We start from the raw sequence: 22,040 nt of genomic DNA on the forward strand, positions 1-22,040 counted from the left end.
CAGAAATCTCTTGCATTCCTATACACTAATGATGAAAAATCTGAAAGAGAAATTAAGGAAACACTCCCATTTACAATTTCAACAAAAAGAATAAAATACCTAGGAATAAACCTACCTAGGGAGACAAAAGACCTGTATGCAGAAAACTGTAAGACACTGATGAAAGAAATTAAAGACGATACAGACAGATGGAGAGATATACCATGTTCTTGGATTGGAACAATCAACATTGTGAAAATGACTATACTACCCAAAGCAATCTACAGATTTAGTGCAATCCCTATCAAACTACCAATGGCATTTTTCACAGAACTAGAACAAAAAATTTCACCAATTGTATGGAAACACAAAAGACCCTGCATAGCCAAAGCAATCTTGAGAAAGAAAAACGGAGCTGCAGGAATCAGGTTCCTGGACTTCGGACTATACTACAAAGCTACAGTAATCAAGACAGTATGGTACTGGCACAAAAACAGAAATATAGATCAATGGAACAGGATAGAAAGCCCAGAGATAAACCCATGCACATATGGTCACCTTATCTTTGATAAAGGAGGCAAGCATATACAATGGAGAAAAGACAGCCTCTTCAGTAAGTGGTGTTGGGATAACTGGAGAGCAACATGTAAAAGAATGAAATTGGAACACTCCCTAACACCATACACAAAAATAAACTCAAAATGGATTAAAGACCTAAATGTAAGGCCAGACACTAGGAAACTCTTAAGAGAAAAACATAGGCAGAACACTCTATGACATCAATCACATCAAGATCCTTTTTGACCCACCTCCTAGAGAAATGGAAATAAAAACAAAAATAAACAATTGGGACCTAATGAAACTTTTAAAAGCTTTTGCACAGCAAAGGAAACCATAAACGAGATGAAAAGACAACCCTCAGAATGGGAGAAAATATTTGCAAATGAAGCAGCTGACAAAGGATTAATCGCTACAGTTTACAAGCAGTTCATGCAGCTCAATACCAAAAAAACAACCCAATCCAAAAATGGGCAGAAGGCCTAAACAGACATTTCTCCAGAGAAGACACACAGATTGCCAATAAACACATGAAAGGATGCTCAACATCACTAATCATTAGAGAAATGCAAATCAAAACTACAATGAGGTATCACCTCAAACCAGTCAGAATGGGCATCATCAAAAAATCTACAAACAATAAATGCTGGAGAGGGTGTGGAGAAAAGGGAACCCTCTTGCACTGTTGGTGGGAATGTAAATTGATACAGCCACTATGGAGAACAGTATGGAGGTTCCTTAAAAAACTAAAAACAGAACTACCATATGACCCAGCAATCCCACTACTGGGCATATTCCCTGAGAAAACCATAATTTAATAAGAGTCATGTACCAAATGTTCATTGCAGCACTATTTACGATAGCCAGGACATGGAAGCAACCTAAGTGTCCATCAACAGACGAATGGATAAAGAAGATGTGGCACATATATACAATGGAATATTACTCAGCCATAAAAAGAAACGAAATTGAGTTATTTGTAGTGAGGTGGATGGACCTAGAGACTGTCATACAGAGTGAAGTCAGAAAGAGAAAAACAAATACCGTATGCTAACACATACATATGGAACCTAAAAAAACAAAAAAGGTTCTGAAGAACCTAGGGGCAGGACAGGAATAAAGACACAGATGTAGAGAATGGACTTGAGGACACGGGGAGGGGGAAGGTAAGCTGGGACGAAGTGAGAGAGTGGCACGGACATATATACACTACCAAATGTAAAATAGCTAGTGGGAAGCAGCTGCATAGCACAGGGAGATCAGCTCGGTGCTTTGTGTCCACCTAGACGGGTGGGATAGGGAGGGTGGGAGGGAGACGCAAGAGGGAGGGGATATGGGGATATATGTATAGGTATAGCTGATTCACTTTGTTATACAGCAGAAACTAACACACCATTGTAAAGCAATTATACTCCAATAAAGATGTTTTAAAAAAAAGGGTTAAGGGAAATGAACTAGCTGCTTTTTTTTTTTTTTTTTTAAACAGCAAACAGAAGTGCTCAGATTGATTTATTTGTTCTTGAAGCTGCATTTGGAGTACAATATCAATGTTAGGAATGGGGGTGGTAGTATTTTCTCTTTAGAAACACATTTTTCAAGTTGACAGTTAAGCAGTAAAATTAGGGACCGTCCCTGTTGTAGTTTTCACGTTCTACAGAAATGAAAAAAAAAGTTTGCTAATTTTAATGTAGTCATTTATAATAATCTAGTTTATTGCTTTCTTAACTTTGCATAAGGTTGTGATAATCCTTTCAGATATCTATCAAATGCTTTTATATTTGAATTTTGAGTCAAAGTTCTTTAAAAATGATAAAATCTTTGAAGCCTGTTAGGAGCATTAAAACCAAGCCTCCCAAAACCAGATGCACTGATTTTACTGCTCTTAATTTGGATCTGGGATCACTGCAGCCTGAGACCTAAGAGGTATTTTGAGGATGTCACAGCCGAGTTGCTGTGACAAGCCATTTTTAAACTTGGACCTGTTTGTTTGAAAAGATAGTCTAGGCAGCAGGATTTTAGGGGCTCTGATGTCCATTTTGCTTGACGGAAGTGAAACCTGCCCAGGCCAGTGGGCTCTGCTCCTCGTTTAGGAAATCTAGTCCAGTCACCAGTTGGCCCAGAGAATTATCCAGTAATCGTTTTAGTTTCAGTGACAACGCCATAGTAGCTGCTTCTGACTGCTAATCTTTTTCTACATTTTCTGGTGTGTTTTTCACATGTATCCTGTCATCTGATTTCATGTTGATAGTTCCTTGCGATGTGGTCATTATTTTTATTCGCTTGATATCATAGAGAAAGCTGCCTATGGGTTGAGACACAAATAGCCCGGCCTCTCAGTAGACTGAGCCAGGGGAGCTGGGGCTCAGGGTTTCTGGCTCCAAATCCCCAGTTCTTTCTGCCACAGAGAGCTGTGCTGCACTCTCTGTGGATGTATTATAAATCTCATGCTTGATAAATAGTACTTCATGGCTGTGTTGATGCTCTGCTGCGCTCAGGGTCAGTTTTGACGTGGCCAGAAGCCGTGGCAGGAGGGGATCGCCAGGAATTCAAACCCTCAGATGATTTAAAATATACATTGAGCTGGGAATTCAGATTCCCATCTTGTCCTCGCATATTACTGCTCTAGTCAAGCAGAATACACGAACTGGGGGGTTTTGTTTTCTTTTTTCTTTCTGTATGCACTCTGGTAGAAACACTTGAAGTTACAAAAACCAAATGGCAGTGAAGGAAAAAATAAACACAGACAAGACTGTATTTATCTGTGAGCAGTTGAGAGCCGGCTACACAGTCAGTGACTTCTCCGGAGGCAGGCTCTCAGTGTGTGTGCGCTGCCCTGGGTTCCGAGCGTAGGTGGACCCTAGCCACGGCCCCTACTCTTGGCTCCTCCAGGGACGAGGGTGAGGGATGGAACATTCTGTTTAAGGCTGTAGTCAAGGCAAGGGAACATATACGTTGAACTCATTTTTCATACTCTTTTGGAAAACTTGATAATAAAGCCAAGTTCCAAAATTAGAAAAAATGATTTTACATCTTGTAATTTTTTTTTTTGCCCAACAGTGAAACAAGTGTTTAGATAACTGCTTGTATCTTGATTCTGATTTAGATGAAATAAAGCAACTTAGGACACAGTTAGCAAAAATATACTCTATCTTTTGGCTTAAGAAAGAAATACATATTGACAGCATTGGAACAGCAGTGCTGGCTGACATGCAAGCAGTTGGTAGGGTTTTAAAGACACTTGGAAGGTATTACATAAAGTGATTAACTGCCGCAGCATGTGCAGCTATGTTTAAGCAAGGAAAAGATCTCTGGAGTTGAACGTTCCGCCCGATCACTTCCTCTTGGGTTATGTGTTCTTCCGCGTGTGACGTGAGCTGTCAGCGAATGTTACGGATTTTCTCCGTGTCCTTCTGCCACGCGGTTCCCACGCGGGTCTCAAACACCTCGTGGCAGCCACTGTTTCTGTTCGTGGTGGGTCGTGAGGTGTCTCCCTCTCATTAAAGAGGTTAAGTTGCCATTTGCTCAGCCTTTAGTTCCTTTTCACAGCTTCCTGAGCTCCTAAAAATAAACACTTTTACTCCTTTCAGAATAAAAAAAACCCTGCTTGCTCTCTTCACTGTAGTGATCTTCCCTCTAGGTCTGAACACACTTACTCTGAAGAGGGCTTGGTAGCCGTGTTCCCTCTGGTAGGTACCACGGCGCAGTCTGCGCATTGAAAACATGAGGGTTTGAATGAAAATGCAGCCAGCTAGCAGGCCACACCCCGTGTTAGATGAAGTGAGTGCATGAATTATTAAGGGGACTTTGGTTCTCCCCTGGCTGCTGCGCAGATGAAGACGGGCCAGACTGCCCTGAACTGCTGTGTTAGGTCAGCCAGGAGGGGGGCTCTTCCGTCTTCCAGACGCCTCATCTCTAAACCCGGGAATCAGAGCACGCGCTGGGTGCTGTCGCTAAGTCTCTCCCTGAGAAGAGAAGAGAAGAGAAGCCAGGGCTTTATTTTGTGGTCATACTGAGACAAAAGGTCCGTTTGTTAATTGAAAACAACAGACTCCTTAAATCAAAATGATCATGCACAATTGATTGTGTGGTAGATTTTGTACAGGGCTCAAGCGTCAGTTCATTTTCACTTGTAGTCACTTTTGCACGTCAGTTCACTGGGAGTAAAAGTGTGTTCTGGGCCTCGTAGGGAGATGTATCTCCTGCTTCCAGGCTTTAAAGCCACGTGGAAGACATACGCCATCTGGGCAGAGGGGTTTTTTAAATAGTACAGTTTTTACTTTGCCCCAATTTTAAATTATCTTGTGGCAAACATTCTGGAAAGAGGCATTCACTATTGTTTTATTATGTGGGAGAAAGTATGCTTCTCTGTATTGAAAATGAGATAGTAGATCACATAACTATATTGAAGTATCGTCTCCAAGTTTAATATCTTTAGGAATCTAGTGCCTCAATACAATATGAAATATATTATAAATAATAGAATAAATTCAATTTAGGATTCAAACAGTGACAATAAAATAGACCAATATTTTTAAAGTTTTAAGTAATTTTGAATCAACTCTGGTTGCAAATAGTCTTCACCTGCTGTTGTAGGAGACAGCCTTACTTTACAAATGCACAGGTGTTACAGTGATAAGGGGACAGATGATACACTGCTGGATGCTTTTGGTGTTAGAGTCTCAGAACACGTTACTGTGTTGAAATGGTTTGTCTATTTTCAAATGATTGGTAATGGTGGTACCAGTCTTGTACCAAAGGATGAATCGTTGATAAGAAGAAAACCTTCCTTTAAACTAGTTCCAAAAAGAGCCCTTGGCCTTTCGTTGGAATTCTGACAAAACCCAGTCCTCAGTCTGCGATCTATTGAGCACCTACTACGTCCCCGGCCCTGTGCGGGGTGTTTGGCACTGAGTCTAACAGTAATTCTTAACTTTAGTGACATTTCTGTTTCATCTGTTTCAAACGAAAACTGGAAGCAAGTAGTTAGGTATAGTGAAGAGCTAACTCACACTTGATTTTGATTTTAACTTCATTCAAATTAGAGAATTGAGAAGAAATGCCTGTGCTGTTTATTAAAGCTCTTAGAGCAAACAATCTGAAGGCTAAAGGCTGAGGAAAGTGCAAGCAGAATTTGCAGGACCCCGGTGCTGGGACCCAGGGAAATTCTTGGCCTTTCCTCACAGCTTCTTCCCGTTACGCAGTGGAGGACATTTTACCCAAGAGTGCGACCACTAGCGGCTGCAGGCTGCGGGGAGCCTTGTCTGGGTAAGTCCTGCTTATTATATGCAAAGCAAGCTGCCACTGCAGGGCCAAGGTTGATTTTTGTTGTGCTGGAATTTGGACAGAGTAAGGGTTTCTTTTCTTTTTTCTTTTTTTTCCCCCTCAGCGACCTTATGTATTATTTACTGCATCTTTGTCCATTCTGGTGTGGAGAAATCTTTATATCTGCCTTTTTATGATTGCAGAAAAATTGCATTTTAATGTATAAAAATAATACTTAGTGGCTTAAAATACACAATTTGGAGATGACTATATCAAATGTCCAGAACTCATCGGTCTTTTTCTTTTTTAAAAGCTGGTCAATAATGGCACTATAAAATGGTGCACTTTTGTATTTTCTATGTAAGGGCTGTCTGAGTTTCTCTCCCAGTTTGCTGACTGACATAGCTAGACACTTAAATTTGGCATTGCATGGGTAGTTTTTGCATATCATTTATTTTTATTTAGATGGGAAAAAGGGAAAGATAAGTGATCTGATCAAGTCTCAAAATATTAACTGAAGATTTGGTTCATCAGAGTTGAGATTCTTAAATCAACAGAATATAAAATCTAGATATGATGATCTTTTCTATTAAAATAACAACGGAAACCCCTTCTTAAAATTTAGAGATGCAGATAGTAACTTAAAAAAAGTACAGAAGAAAATAATTACTGGGATAGTTGGTCAAGTGAATTAATATCAAACAGTGATCAAGCAGATTTCTGTATGTCAGGTGTGGAGACATGGCTACCTTTGAGCATCTCGCCCTAAAATGCAGAAAACCAGGAGAGTTTTCTGCTCTTTGTGTTCACTGTATTAAAATAATTTATCTGTTCATGACAGAATTTTAGAATCTGCAATGTTCTCCATCTTATTTTTCCACATTTTCCGAAAGTGCAGCTCAGTAACATCAGCCATCATATGCAGTGATTCTCAGGGGTAGGGTCATGCCCTTTATAGGGTTGGGTGGTCCTGTTAGAATCTTCGGGCAGAGATATGCGTAGTTTGAAAAGGTCCCCCCTCCACTGTGAGGGAGGCAAGTTTACATCTCAGCTACAACCACATACAATATTCCAATCCTTAGGAGTAATTATATTTCCCCCCCTCAGAAGCATTTAAAAAGTCCAGTTGTGAATTTTAAATGAAGCAGCCTATTGGGAAAAGAGAAAAATTAATTAAAATTAAAATTAATGTAAACACAACAGTATAATCAGACTAGAAAATTTATCCTTATATGGAGGCAGTGTATTTATCACCAGCAATGAGAAGTGCTCGGCTCTAGAGTATATGTGAAAATGCCTCAAGAAGAGGATTTTATTCCCGTGCTGTTGGCGTTTCTCAGGGTAGAAAGCAAGCTTAGTCTTGAGACACCTGAAGAAGAACAAGTAATGCTTCCATTCCTTTATAGGTGGTTATCCTGCCGCTTTGAGATTCCAGGCTTCCTAGATGTCTGTGCCAGTGACGGTCCCCTCTCTCATTTTTTCAGTCCCCATCGTAAAGCAGACTTGGGCGGGGCAGGCAGGTCACATCGAATACTACAGCGATTACGCAGACAGTTCCATTCCGACGGTGGATCTGGGAATTCCTAATACAGAGAGAGGTGAGTCCTTAGTTCTGACGACTCTTATTCAAAATGTCCATTCTGGGGGAATTCCCTGGCGGTCCAGCGGTTAGGACTCTGCGCTTTCACTGCCATGGCCCGGGTTCAATCCCTAGCTGGGGAACTAAGATCCGGCAAGCCGTGCGGCGACCCACCATCCCACCACCAAAAAAAAAAAAAAAAGCAAAATGTCCACTCTGTAATTATAGTAAATTAGGATAAAAATGAAATATTTTATAAATAGTATAATTTTTGCCACGTGTAAGTTTCTTTCTTTCCTTCCCTCACATCTTTACCCATGGATGTGGACGGATTCTTGCAGTTTAAGTGCTGCTTTTAGTGCTAACAAAGGTTACAAGTTTTCAGTCGGTCATACTGACATGATTGACGCACATGACAATTATGCATATGACAGTTATGATAGAGTTTAATAATAGATTTCTTTGTACCTTCATAGTTCACCTTCATAGTGGCCATAATGGGGTGTCCAGAGTTAATTTATCATCTTCTCATACAAAGCATCTCATTTAATTTTAGCTATTTATCCAGACAGGACTGTTACCCAACTGCTGCACGCCAGCCATTGGTAGATACTGAGGGAAGCAGGAATGAAGCTGACAGTTTCCATCCTCCTGAAGCTTATGGTCTGTTATGGTCTAGGACGCATTTTGCTTGTACTTCTGAGTAGCACTTAACCACATTCTACATGGGCTATATGTAGTATAAGCTCATATATGTATCCATATATATTAATATTTTAATTAGTAAATTGTTGGAAGTATGCCTGCTTTTCTCTTCAGATTGCAGGCTTTCTAATTCAAAACATTTTTTATTTCAAAAAAATGGAAGTAGAAATTTGGCCACCTCACCTTCAGATGCTCTTTGTTCATCTTAATTTTTATCCAGTGTTCCTGCCATGTTTTTTCTTTAGTTTTCTGGTTTCCCCAAACCCTTTTATGAAAAAAAAAAGAGAAAGTTGATTATCTTGTTCTATAGAGTAATTTATCTTGATTATTTTATGGTAGCGTTGCTCATAATGCCTTGATTGATAAAAGTACAGTGTAGATCAGATATGTCATTCCTGTAGTTATCGATTATTCTGACAAGGTTAGTAAACATATCACTAAGTCTGTCTGTTTTGGAAAAATGATTTTTGTTTGCATTTTCTTTTTCTTTTTTTGTTTCTGCTTATCTTGCTTTTTAGACTTTGACTATAATAATCATTTATTTGTTGATGCATTCCTTACTTGATTTCTTAATTTATTTCTAGTCTGACCTTATTATTGCTCATATTTATATTCTACTTTATCCAAAAGGAATTTGAGGTGGCTTTCAAAAATACATACTATAATGGTTAAAAATAAAGAGATCAAGAATAAGGAAAATAAAGGTTAAATAAAGTGGTTTGTTCTCTATTTTGTCACCAAATACTTTGCTGAAAAGAGGGGCTTATTCTTTTTTATCGTCTTGAGTTCTCTTCCCAAGCATTTCACTGCTACCCTGGCCCCCCAGCATTTTCCATTAAAGCTTCGATATCTGTTGGCATCTAAGGGACTGTGCCTCTGTCTTACTCAGTATTGTATCTTTAGTGCACATCCGAGAACTGGCCACCATGTCTGGCATATTAGAAACCTAATAGCAAATATTTACAAAATAAATAATTGAAGGTGTAATACTGTACTTTTGCACCATTGTTTCCCAAAGGTTGTGATGCTTGAGGTTCTAATATTTCCCTTCAGAATAAGTAGATCTGAGGAAAGATGCCAGGCTCCTGTAATTTCTTCGAGGTGTACAACTTTCTTGTATGTCTGGCATGAAGATACTAGTCCTACCTGTACTTGACCTTGTGTAATTCCCCTCACCTCTCTAGGTCTTCCGTCCCTTATGTGCGAAATGAATGACTTTGACTTCATGATCTCTAATGTTCTTCCTGGTTCACTATGTCTATGGAAATTAGAAAAGGATAATTTTTAAAATTTCAAATTCTTAAGGTGCATGTCAGTGTTTACACTTTTACTTACAACACTTTAAAACTAAAATAATGTTTCCAAATGAATTATATGTATTTTAAGGAAAATAATGCATTGTAAGTTTTCTTCTCACCTTTCCTAGGTCATTGTGGAAAGACATTTGCCATCTTGGAAAGATTTCTGAATCACAGCTATGACAAAATAGCATGGTTAGTCATTGTGGATGATGACACATTAATAAGGTAAGGAGTCATTCCTGTCCTAGGGTGGCTTTAAATTCTACGTATATTCATAGTCAGAAACTGTGATGGGTACTTCTGCTGCCGGCCAAGATGGAGTAACAGGGACTGGATTTACCCTCCCACCTGAAACAACCCCCCAAAAAGGACACAATATATGAAATAAGTGTTTTTAAGACACTGATATTAGGCAACAAACGACAGTCATCCATGAGACACATGAAGCAAATGAGGTGAGTCCTGTGACTGCCCCAGCTAACTGTCGTAGAGAGCTTCCACGTCGCTGCTCAGGGAGGGGAACCCAGGTGGAATCCAGCTGAGCCCTTGAGTTGAAGTGATGATGCTGAGAGTCTGGGGAGACCAAGGCCGTTAGAGTTTGCAGGACAGAGCAGTGGAAAGGAGAGAGCTGCACAGGAAGAGAACACTGCACATCTGTGGAGGCGCCCCGTAAGTAGGCAGTAGAGTTTAGTCAGTGCATATGTATGAGGAAACTCCTGGAGGCTGGAGAAAGAACCAACCAGAGTGATTAGAGGGAGTGGTGCCCAACACTCTCAGAGGGCTGAGTATGGTACCTCTTCCCACCAGCCAGACTGGAAAACCCTTGATTCACAGGTATTGGGTAGAGTTTGTAGAAGGGTCTTGCTTTAATAGTGGGAAATAGCTAACCCTAGACTAAGCAGTGCTTTGGTCATGCCTAACAAATACTAAAGCAAGACCCCCAAAGACCAAACTGTTTCTAAGTAACTGGCCTGCATCCAAGAACAAAGCTCAAGAATATTTATAGAAACACAAAACATCTAGCACCCAACAAAGTAAAATTCACAATGTCTGTGTTTGAAATGGAGGAAGCAATGAAATCTAACACATGTACAATTGGAGTCTCTGATGGACGAAAATCAAAAGAACAGAAATAATATGTAAATTACCAGAAATAAAAGAAGACCTTAATTTATATCTTGAAAGGGCCTAGTAGGTCCCAGGGAAAACTGACCTGGGATCATCAGCTTCTTCACATATCCTAGTAAAACTGTTAGATTTTGATCATAAAGTCCTCTGAGTCTCTAGGCAAAATGATGAAATAATCTAAAGACCAAGAAGATTATAGACTGGTCTCAGACTTCTCAAAATAACATAAGAAATCTGGTAACAGTGGAGAAACATTTTCAACAAAGAAATTGTGACTCACAGATTTTATACGCAGTTAAGATGTTCTTCGGTATTGAGGCTACAGAAAAGGTTCTCAGTGTACATAAACTCAGGGAATAGTGTACACACATGCCCTTCCTAAGGAATATATTGGTATTAGGGAAAGAAGTTCATGCAACTAAGATGAAATCTGGGTAAAACGACTGATGGTGAGCATTTCATGTATTTAACTGTAGAACTAAAATCACAGCAGGGGTGGGGACATGGGTAAATAACAGTGTGTAAATGTTATATGTTCTGACAAAGTAGAAAGTTTGCAACTTAAAAAAAAAAAGGAAGGAAAAGGGACAATAGGATAAGATCATGGCCTATTGTACAGGTAATGGATGGAATTCAAAGGATACTGATGTAAAACTGACAGACCAAGTAAGAAAAAAAAGCATGGTAAGACATGAAAAGTTAAATAGAAGGTAAATACCAGGAAAAGAAAACTTTCTAATATCCAGAATGTTAGTAGATAAAGAAACACAGTACATATAGTATAATATGTATAATAATTCAAACCTAAAATAATTTTAGTGTTGAAATCAAACATCAGTCATATCACAAAATGTGAATGGGTTTAACTCCCCTAATAAAAGAACAAACTTTTCACATTGGCTCATAAAATAAACCCCAACTCTATGCTTTATATGAAAGATACATAATCATTCAAAAAGTCTAACAATAAAGGGATGGATAAGGTTTGCCAAGCCAATGGGAACAATAAAGATAAAAAATTCAATTCCCAACTCAACAAGTTAGGAAAAGAATCACAAAGTCAACCCCCCAAAAACAAGGAAGAAAATAATAATGAAGATAAATGCAGAAATAATGAGGTAGAGGTCAAAAAAAGCAGAGGATCAAACTAATGAACCAAAATTTTGGTTCCTTTAAAAAAAAAAAAAAATCAAATTGTATTGAGTGATTTCCAGAAGATACCATTACATGGAAAAAGCCAAGTGCACAAGAATGTATTTAGTTTGCTACCCTGTATGGAAGAAAGAAGGGGAAATAAAACATACCCATGTAGACGTACCTGTACAAAAGACAAATGGACAGATAAGCCAGAAAACCATGAAGTAGTTTCCAAACAGGGGTGGATGGGAGGATCGGGTAGTTGGAGTGGGGGGTGTGTGTGACCCTTTGCTGAGTTTATCTCTTAGTTTAGTTTTGACTTTGGGAAGCATGCTAATATTTTACCTATTGAAAAATAAAATAAATCTGTAAGGACGAGAAAAATCAACAAGGATGAGGAGAAAGCTGAAACAAATGAACCCAACTGCATTTCAAATGAAAACATAATCACACTAAAGGGAAAGTATAACTAATGCAAATACTGTTGAAGACAGAATTTAGAGACACACCTTCAGTCAGGGGTGGGAGGAGGGGGGGATGTCAGACAACTCCTGAGTTTTCAGTCGCCGTGTGGGTGAAGCAGCTCTGAAGGTATTTTAGGTACACTGTAGGGCTGAGTAGGTGAGTAAGTGGTAACAGCGTTGGTTGGGAACCGTGGTGCTCACTGTGGGAGGAGATGGGATGGGCCAGGTCAAGGAAGAGGCCTAAGGTAGGGCTGGAAGATTGGGAGTGGAGAAATCTGCAAGAATTCATAATTTCTGTGAGACTCATGATTTCTAAAGTGTGTGTGTGTGTGTGTGTGTGTGTGCACGCCCACACCCACACACATACATCTTCCTAGTCCTTCCCACCAAAGAAGACTAGAAGCAAAGATACCCCAGTAGCCCTGAGCAACTAATGATCAGAACTAATATTGCTACTTTTCTACTAAAAGGAACCAGTCTCAGAGAAATCACTGATTTTAAGGCTGAGGCAAGGAAGATACAAGAAGATATTTGGAACATTCTTTTTTATACCAGAGAGTAAGGAAGTGCTTAGAAAAAAAAGTGCATGTCCAGAGGACACAGAAGTGAGCTTGGAAAGGTTCTCTTTGGCAGAATCTGGGACAAGAGCATCAGTATGATTAAGGACGATAATGGATTATCAACCATTAAAATTAGGAATCAGGGAGTTCATGCTTATAATAAAGAAAGAAATAGATAAGTAAGTAAATGAGGCAGATCAGGCACCATAACAAAATATCACAGACTGGGTGGCTTAAACAACACAAATTTATTTCTCACGGTTTTGGAGGCTGGAGAAGTCCAAGATCAAGGTGCTGGCATGGGAGGTTTCTGAGGCATCTTCTCCTGGTGTGTGCTCACGTGACCTCTTCTTTGTGTGCCATGGAGAGAGCGCTCTCTGGTGTATCTTCTTATAAAGACACTAAATCTGTCACAGCAGGGTCCCGTTATGACCTCATTTAACCTTAATTACCTCCTTATAGACCCCATCTCCAAATACAGTCAGATCCCAGATTAAGGCTTCAATATATGAATATTTTGGTTGGGGGCATAATTCAGTCGGTAACAGGCGGGCTCTAGCTAGCAGGATAACGAGGAGTTCTGACTGATAAATGTGGAGTGATGATGGAGCTGGAAAAGTCATCTCTTTGTAACCATCATAGTAAAGATGGATTCAGGCGAGAATCATTAACGGATGCTAAACTTGGGGTGAATTTTGATGAGGACCAGGATATTTGCTGGTTGTTAAAGTGTCTGCCTGGAGACTGAGAAATAGCAAAGGGAAAATTGTAAGTGTCCAGGGGAGACACAGGCAGCGCCGTGTGATCAAAATAGATACTCCCATTGGAGGACAGGTGGACACCACATGCCAGACAACATCACTTATATAATACTGCACCTGGGAATGCGTAACCTTGCTTTATTATGAGGAAACATCAGACGAACCCAAGATGAGGATCAATCTATTAAAAAGGGGGGTGTGTGGGCATTTATTATTTTAAAATACCAATGTCATGAAAGACAAAAAGCTGAGAACTGTTCCAGATTAAAGGACAATAAAGTGAATAATAAATAAATGCAGTACAGGATCCTGGGCTCCATCCTGTATTGGAGGGAAAAATTGCTATAAAGAATGTTATTGGGTCAGTCGATAAAATTGGAAAATGGGTGTTAGCTTAGATACAAGCGCTGTGTCACTGTTCATAGTTCTGGATTATAGTTAAGGCTGCTGTGAACCTTTGTGTACATGTGTTTGTATAGTCATCTGCTTTCATTTATCTCGGCGAAATACTGAGGAGCAGAATGGTTGGGACATATAATAGGTGCGTTAACTTTTTAAGAAACTTATTGTGTCAGCGGTAGAGTTTCTGAGGTGGCTAACTTTCACTGTTCTGAGAATACACACATTGATGTGTTTGGGGGAAGGGGCATAATACAGATATGTGTGTGTGTGTGTATATATAGAGAGAGAAATTGAGTGAGAATGATAAAACACTAAAATGTATTAATACAATTTTGATTGCACTTGAACATTTCCATACTGTTTCTATTCATTTCTGTGCCTCAGGTTGCCTGAAATGGTAACAGATTGTTAAATGAAGTTCTTTTCCTGGTTCGGTAGCCAATTCCCTTGGATTGAACTTGGAGATCTGCCTGCTTTAGCCACATTTCCAGTTTTTACCAAATATGAAGTTATGTAATAGTTGTCAGGCTCAGTTTATGCTTCTTCAGCTTTAGTATGATCTTGCAAATACGGAAACGGTTAATGTTACTAGGAAAAGAAACCCAGATGAGATGTTAAATCCTAGTTATTTTAACCTCAGAAATTGAGGGTTTATGGTTTAATTGATAATTTTACAATATGCAGGAAGAAGGGAAATACTTCTCATTTCTTCACGCATTTGCTAGAAGGGGCTTTGAGCTTTTGGGGAGCTTTTTACTAAGCAAAGGCTGCGATTTCCCTTAGAGATCTTTGTCTCTCCATGACCGAATGGTGATTTACTAGGTGTCCACACCCTTCCTTGCTTTCCACTGCAGAGGTATTTATTAGATGACTTCCTGAATACTGATTCCAAACTAGGAGCCTAGAATGTTTAACTTCTGTGTCAAAAATAGAGTAGTTTTCAAACACTTTCTGGCCTCTTAGAAACTGTCACCATTATCAGAGCCCTTGACCTTTAGGCAGATACAAACCTGATCAGTCAACTTGTAGACTCTGAGCACCGCACTTGTAAGAGATTTTTTTTCATACATCAGATTTGTTTTCTCTTTCAGCGTCAGCTTTCTTAGCTGGGTGTAAGATGCATAAGCACAGATGGAAAAGACGGCCCTTGCTGTACCTCTCATAGACAGGAAAAATGAGACGCTACAGCAGCAGTGTCCTAGATGTGAATGTTGCTCTTGAGAAAAGAGTTCACGATTACTAATTGAGAGAGATGTTTGATAGAGCGAGCTCCTAGAGACAGACGCATGATGCTCACGCGTCACGGGCGTGAGAAACACTGAAATTTACTTCGTGCATAAAACATATTTAATCCAAAGTCGGCCACGGAGAAACTTTTTTCGAGGCACGCTGATTAATATCATGAGGGAAGCTAGGATTTGGTGTGTATGACCTGAAAACCTCTAAATTAGAAGAAACAGTAGAAGGACTTTACAAGGCATTTGTAAGTGACAGAAGTTCTTAAAACATGGGAAAACTAGCCTTTCTTAACATCAACCTTTGTCTCCACTTAAAAAAAAGTATTTATAGGTTTTATTTTCCTATGAAATCTTTTTTTCTCATCCTTACAGCAGCCATAGTTGCTGGCATCCTTCTGAGCAGCTCATGGGTATTCTCAAGGCCCTTTGCAAGACACACGACAAAGAAGCATAGGGGCCAGAGGTATAAACAAATAGACACAAAAGAGCGTAGATTAGGGAAGCCGCATTTGAGAGCGTAAGCACAGTGGTGCATCGTAACCTGAAGGTTTCCTGGAAAGCTCTGCTGCTCACACATTCTCTTCCCTACCTGCTGGCTGCCTGCCTGACATGGACCTCATCTGTACTTCAAAAGTTCCTTTTTTAGCCATGAAGAATTTTTTAAAATACCAAGTCCACCTGAAAAGGTGTGATGATCAGTTCACGCTCAGTGGGGAGCAGGACCGGTAGAAGTGAGCTAGGACACCTGCCACCCTGCCCACCCGAACAAGGCAGCCACGCCCGCCAGGGGCTTTGCTAAAACTGGAGAGGGGGCCCTTGTTTCTCAGTTTCTCCTGTTTCCAGTAATGCACAGTGTTCAGTTTTTTTTTTCTTTTTTAAAAAAATCTTTCTTCTGTAAGTCTCTTGAATTTCATCTCTAAATGACTTCCATGTAGTATTGCATAATATGACCAGTGGGCTGTAAGAACCATGAAATATTTACTCTGAAAACACATTTGAATTACGTGATTATCGCTTCTGTTCCCTTGGGAATCTTAGCATCTCCAGGCTCCAGCACCTACTGAGCTGTTACGATGCCAGTGAACCCGTGTTTCTGGGAGAGCGTTACGGCTATGGCCTGGGCACCGGCGGCTACAGCTACGTCACAGGAGGAGGAGGGTAACTATGGCTTTCTGCAGATACGCACAACGTTACACTTCCGTTTCCAGGATGCAGAGATGGGTCTGTGGCCGTGGGATCTACGCTGATATGCAGGTGCTCTGTCAGTGGGAGCTGCTACTGTAATAGGAAAGTGAACATTAACAAGAACCCACAGTGAAGAATATTTTACTCCTTGAAGAGACAGTATATAAATGTATGTCAGGGAACTTGGTAGAAATGTCCCTTTAGTCGTGAGTGCTTCTAGGCAGCCAGTTAGTTTTGATAGTCTAAATGCAAAAAATTTTGGATATAGATTTTAATTTCAGAAAATAAGTCATTAGACTTTTTAATTACCCGGTGCTTATAAATCACATTTGGGAAAAGAGTGGTATAGAAGTTTAGACTTAAGCAATTAAGTGATATTTGTGTGGGATTTATAGGGTTTAAATAACAGTTAAAAATCAGTGCTTTTAAATAAGCATCTGCCTAATCTCTTATGGGGAAAGATTTTTGATTTGATTTATGTAAGTAAATCAATTGAGCAGTTAGTCTGTTCTATTATTTCTATAGTCTTTGCTATTGGGGTATTTAGGGAGAATCTTGTTATCCACTATAGTAATTTAAATTTATTCAGCAGGTTTTTGTTGAATGTCCACTATGTGCTGGGCACCATTCTAGGCACTGGATTATAGACTTCTGAAGGCTAGGACTTTATATTCTTACTTTGGGATCTCCTAGATGAGAACCATTCCTGCTGCAGGACTACTACTGCAGGGTCATATTCCAGGTGTCCTGGTTTGCTCTGGCCCATTCAGTGGTGACTGCAACATGGTTATGGAGGTGGCCCTTTCCTAGTGAAGATCAGGCCTGGGCAGGAGTACTGGTCTTTGTTGATCCATTGCTAATGTTGATCCTCCATTAGCCATAGGAGACAGAGGTCCACAGAGGCCTTTGAGAAGACACTAAAGCGTAAAGCCAAGGCGTATTGAGCTCATCCTCATTAAAAAAAAGGTTCCAGCTCTTTGCAGGCTTATGGTGATGCATTAGTTTCCTGGGTGAGGTGCTGGTGCCCATTAAGCCAGAGCTTCCCCCTTTTGTAAAGGGCCCTGTTCTTGGTACCAGGGGTTATGTATTTTGTAGCAGGAAGGTGTTAATACTTCGAACCCGGAAGGAAAAACCACAGCCTTCTGGTCTCCCTGCCCTTCGTCCTCCTCCGCTCCGCGCTGCAGTCACACAGACTCCCCGAAAGCACCTGGTCCTCCCGCTCCCCTGCTCGGGGGCCTGCGCTGCCTTCCCATTGATTGTGGTGCGAACTCTTTCCTACTCTTGTCATCTGACTAGGAGATAATCGTTCAGATTTCAACCAGAGTCGCGTTGATCTGGATCAGGCCTCAATTTTAACCACCTCTTGTTGGCCTAATTCCCAGCCTCCCGGGTGCTCCTGAGACCGTGGAGCTAAAGCCTCTAGCGGGTCTCTCCTTCCGCCTTCCCGCCCCCAGACCCACTTTGCCTGCTTGCCGCTCCCCCGGGAAGGGCTCCTCCCTGGAAGCACCCAGGCTTCACGTCATCCATCTCTTCAACAGTTCCATAGGTTAATGTGAGTTTTATTTTATTCGGAATTTTTCTTTGCGTTACCAGGGGAGTGAAAGTCTTTCACATCCTTTTATAACCTCTCGTTGCCGTTAGAATATAAGTCCAAATTCCTCACTGAGGCTTACCAGGCCTCTTGTGATCTTGGCAGATGCTGTTTTACCTTCTTAGCCTCATTTATCTGCACCCTCATCTTAAAAGAATTTGTGCTGAACCTGTTTGTTCCTGAGAGGCACTATTTTTTTTAACTCCTCCGCTCAGATATGGCGTCTGCTGGTCTGTACACAGCACTGCCCCTCACCCCAGCCTTCTGCCTGTCACCTGGCCCGTCCTCCTCCTGCGTTTGGACTTGACAGCACTATCAGTTACTTATTCCTGGAGCCTTCAGCCTAGTCCAGCCCCTGAAATCTGGGTTTGTTGCCTTTCTAATATACTTTCATAGCATGTTATACAAACCATTATCATTTAATTGCCTATTTACTTTTCTGTTTTCCACCCAGATTATGAATTATTTGAAGGCAGCACCTGAGTCTCACTTCCCATTCCATTCCCCCTTCCTAGCATGGGGACTCATTTTTTACAGGATACAAGGGATAAATGAATAAACAGATGCATGAACACTGGTACTAATCTTTACATAACTATAACATTGACCAGTGTAATATTCTGTTCTTAGTAGCACTTTACAAAGATGCAGAAACATTCTTCATGAGATTGTCTTATATCTACCATTGATAAAAGCTGCAGACATAATAGTTTCTCTAATATTACAAGAGACTTTTCCGGTGATCTAGCTTAAGAATCAGCTTTTTTTTTTATCAGCAAGTCAGGATCAACTAATGGATGGTAAAACCAATTAATGGATCATACCATCATTTAAAAATAATGAAATACAGAATGGAATAGAATAACAGATATATCATGTACATCACATGTAGTAAGAGTATTATTGTTATGTGATATTTTTCCAGTTTTTATACACATACACAAAACATAATTGGTTGCAATATGAACTGTGTTTCTTTTTTTCTCACTGTGTTATAGTCAAATAAGTTTTTGAAAACCATTGCCTTCAATCACCCCTCTTAAGCCCCACTTATCAGAGCTAACCCAGGAGTGTGGACTCCAGGAATTTATGTGTAGGTACTCTGTATTGTTTGGAAAACGAGACCTTTGTACTATTTGAATCCAAGTGTCCGTTTTCCGCTTTGTTGCTTACTTCTTGAAAGTTTGGGTATTTGGAGGCAACTAGTTCAATAACTATTTTCTTTTTTGAAAATACTTCCTTACATACATTTGGGTAGGAAGCTGTGGTCAGGATGAAGAGGCTCTGGCAGTGTTGCCCAAAGAGACAGCCGTGACCTGTGTTCATCTGCTAGGAGTCTGGGTGCAGGCCCGTTTCTGACGATGCAGTTTATCTTCTGTACATGGTGTGTGTGTGTGTGTGTTTGTTGCTACGCTGCATGGCTATTCTTGATTTGCAGGTGTTCCCTTGGGCAAATCCCTGCCTCTCATTTCAGTTTTTCTTATTTTTAAAATTAGTATATTGTATATTAAAGGAAGTCATATTATTAGTCTTACAGCCTTTCAACATGTTTTTTACTAACATTCTTTTAATTTAATTTTTTTTTAAACATCTTTATTGGAGTATAATTGCTTTACAATGGTGTTTTAGTTTCTGCTTTATAACAAAGTGAATCAGTTATACATATACATATGTTCCCATATCTCTTTCCTCTTGCATCTCCCTCCCTCCCACCCTCCCTATCCCACCCCTCTAGGTGGTCACAAAGCACCGAGCTGATCTCCCTGTGCTATGCGGTTGCTTCCCACTAGCTATCTATTTTACATTTGGTAGTGTATATATGTGTCTATGCCACTCTCTCACCCTGTCACATCTTACCCCTCCCCCTCCCCATATCCTCAAGTCCATTCTCTAGGAGGTCTGTGTCTTTATTCCCGTCTTGCCACTAGATTCTTCATGACCTTTATTTTCCCTTAGATTCCATATATATGTGTTAGCATACTATATTTGTTTTTCTCTTTCTGACTTACTTCACTCTGTATGACAGACTCTAATTTTATTTTTTAATTGATGTATAGTTGATTTACAGTGTTGTGCTAATTTCTGCTGTACAGCAAAGTGACTCAGCTGTACACATATATACATTCTTGTTTTATATTCGTTTCCATTATGGTTTATCCCAGGAGACTGGATATAGTTCCTGTGCTATACAGGAGGACCTTGTTGTTTAGCCATTCTAAATGTAATAGTTTGCATCTGCTAATCCCAAACTCCCACTCCATCCCTCTCCCGCCCCCCGCCCCCTTGGCAAACACAAGTCTGCTCTCTATGTCTGTTTCTGTTCTGTAGATAGGTTCATTTGTTCCATATTTTAGATTCCACATATAAGTGATATCAAACGGTATTTTTCTTTTTCTGACTTCACTTAGTATGATAACCTCTAGTTGCATTCATGTTGCTACAAATGGCATTATTTTGTTTTTTTTATGGCTGAGTAGTATTCCATTGTATATATGTACCACATCTTCTTTATCCATTCATCTGTCGATGGACATTTTAGTTGTTTACATGTCTTGGCTATTGTGAATAGTGCTGCTATGAACATAGGGGTGCATGCATCTTTTTGAATTATAGTTTTGTCTGGGTATATGCCCAGGAGTGGGACTGCTGGGTCATATGGTAACTCTATTTTTAGGTTTCTGAGGAACCTCCATACTGTTTTCCATAGTGGCTACACCAACTTACATTCACACCAACATTGTAAGAGGGTTCCCTTTTCTCCACACCCTCTCCAGCATTTGTTATTTGTAGACTTTTTAATGATGGCCATTCTGAACGGTGTGAGGTGGTACCTCATTGTAATTTTTTTTTTTTTTTTTTAATGAATCAACAGTTTAAATTTTACTTATTTATTTATTTTTGGCTGTGTTGGGTCTTCGTTTCTGTGCAAGGGCTTTCTCTAGTTGCAGCAAGTGGGGGCCACTCTTCATCGCGGTGCGCTGGCCTCTCACTGTTGCAGCCTCTCTTGTTGCAGAGCACGGGCTCCAGACGCGCAGGCTCAGTAGTTGTGGCTCACGGGCCCAGTTGCTCTGTGGCATGTGGGATCTTCCCAGACCAGGGCTGGAACCCATGTCCCCTGCATTGGCAGGTGGATTCTCAACCACTGCGCCACCAGGGAAGCCCCCATTGTAGTTTTGATTTGCATTTCTCTAATAATTAGTGATGTTGAGCATCTTCTCCTGTGCCTACTGGCCATCTGTATCTTCTTTGGAGAAATGTCTATTAAGGTCTTCTGCCCATTTTTCGATTGGGTTGTTTTTTTGTTGTTGAGTTGTGTGAGCTGTTTGTATATTTTGGAGATTAAGCCCTTGTTGGTTACGTCATTTGCAAATATTTTCTCCCATTCCATAGGTTGTCTTTTCATTTTTTTTTTATAGTTTCCTTTGTTGTGCAAAAGCTTGTAAGTTTGATTAGGTCTCATTTGTTTATTTTTGCTTTTATTTCTATTGCCTTTGGAGACTGACCTAAGAAAACACTGGTGCGATTTATGTCAGAAAATATTTTGCCTATGTTTTCTTCTAGGAGTTTTATGGTGTCATGTCTTATGTTTTAAGTCTTTAAGCCATTTTGAGGTTTGTTTTTTTTGTGTGCATGGTGTGAGGGTGTGTTCTAATAACTTCATTGATTTACATGCAGCTGTCCAACTTTCCCAGCACCACTTGCTGAAGAGACTGGGAAACACATTTTCATATGTTTTTCCCATTTTATATTCTTGTCTCCTTTGTTGAAGATTAATTGACTGTAGGTGTGTGGGTTTATTTCTGGGCTCTCTATTCTGTTCCATTGATCCGTATGTCTGTTTTTGTACCAATACCACACTGTTTTGATTACTGTAGCTTTGTAGTACTGTCTGAAGCCTGGGAGAGTTATACCTCCTGGTTTGTTTTTCTCCCCCTCAGGATTGCTTTGGCAATTCGGGGTTTTTTCTTTTTCTTTCTTTTTTTTGGTTTTATGTAAATTTTTGGATTATTTGTTCTAGTTCTGTGAAAAATGTCATGGGTAATTTGATAGGGATTGCATTAAATCTGTTGATTGCTTTGGGTAGTATTGCCATTTTAACAATATTCTTCCAATCCAAGAGCATGGGATATCTTTCCATTTCTTTGAATCCTCTTTATTTATTTATTTATTTTTCACACACACACACACAC

General features: G+C 40.0%; 1 protein-coding gene across 1 annotated transcript in view; it reads left to right on the forward strand.

The window, feature by feature from the left end:
• B3GLCT (beta 3-glucosyltransferase) overlaps window positions 1-22,040 on the forward strand; it is a 117,473-nt gene that overhangs the window by 75,819 nt on the left and 19,614 nt on the right. Inside the window, exons 13-15 of the mRNA XM_068526504.1 lie at window positions 7,284-7,397; window positions 9,510-9,609; window positions 16,113-16,232. Coding sequence (XP_068382605.1) covers window positions 7,284-7,397; window positions 9,510-9,609; window positions 16,113-16,232 — 334 coding nt within the window. The remainder of the gene's footprint in view (window positions 1-7,283; window positions 7,398-9,509; window positions 9,610-16,112; window positions 16,233-22,040) is intronic.

Source organism: Eschrichtius robustus, chromosome 18 (assembly GCF_028021215.1).
Source record: "Eschrichtius robustus isolate mEscRob2 chromosome 18, mEscRob2.pri, whole genome shotgun sequence".
Lineage (NCBI taxonomy): Eukaryota > Metazoa > Chordata > Mammalia > Artiodactyla > Eschrichtiidae > Eschrichtius > Eschrichtius robustus.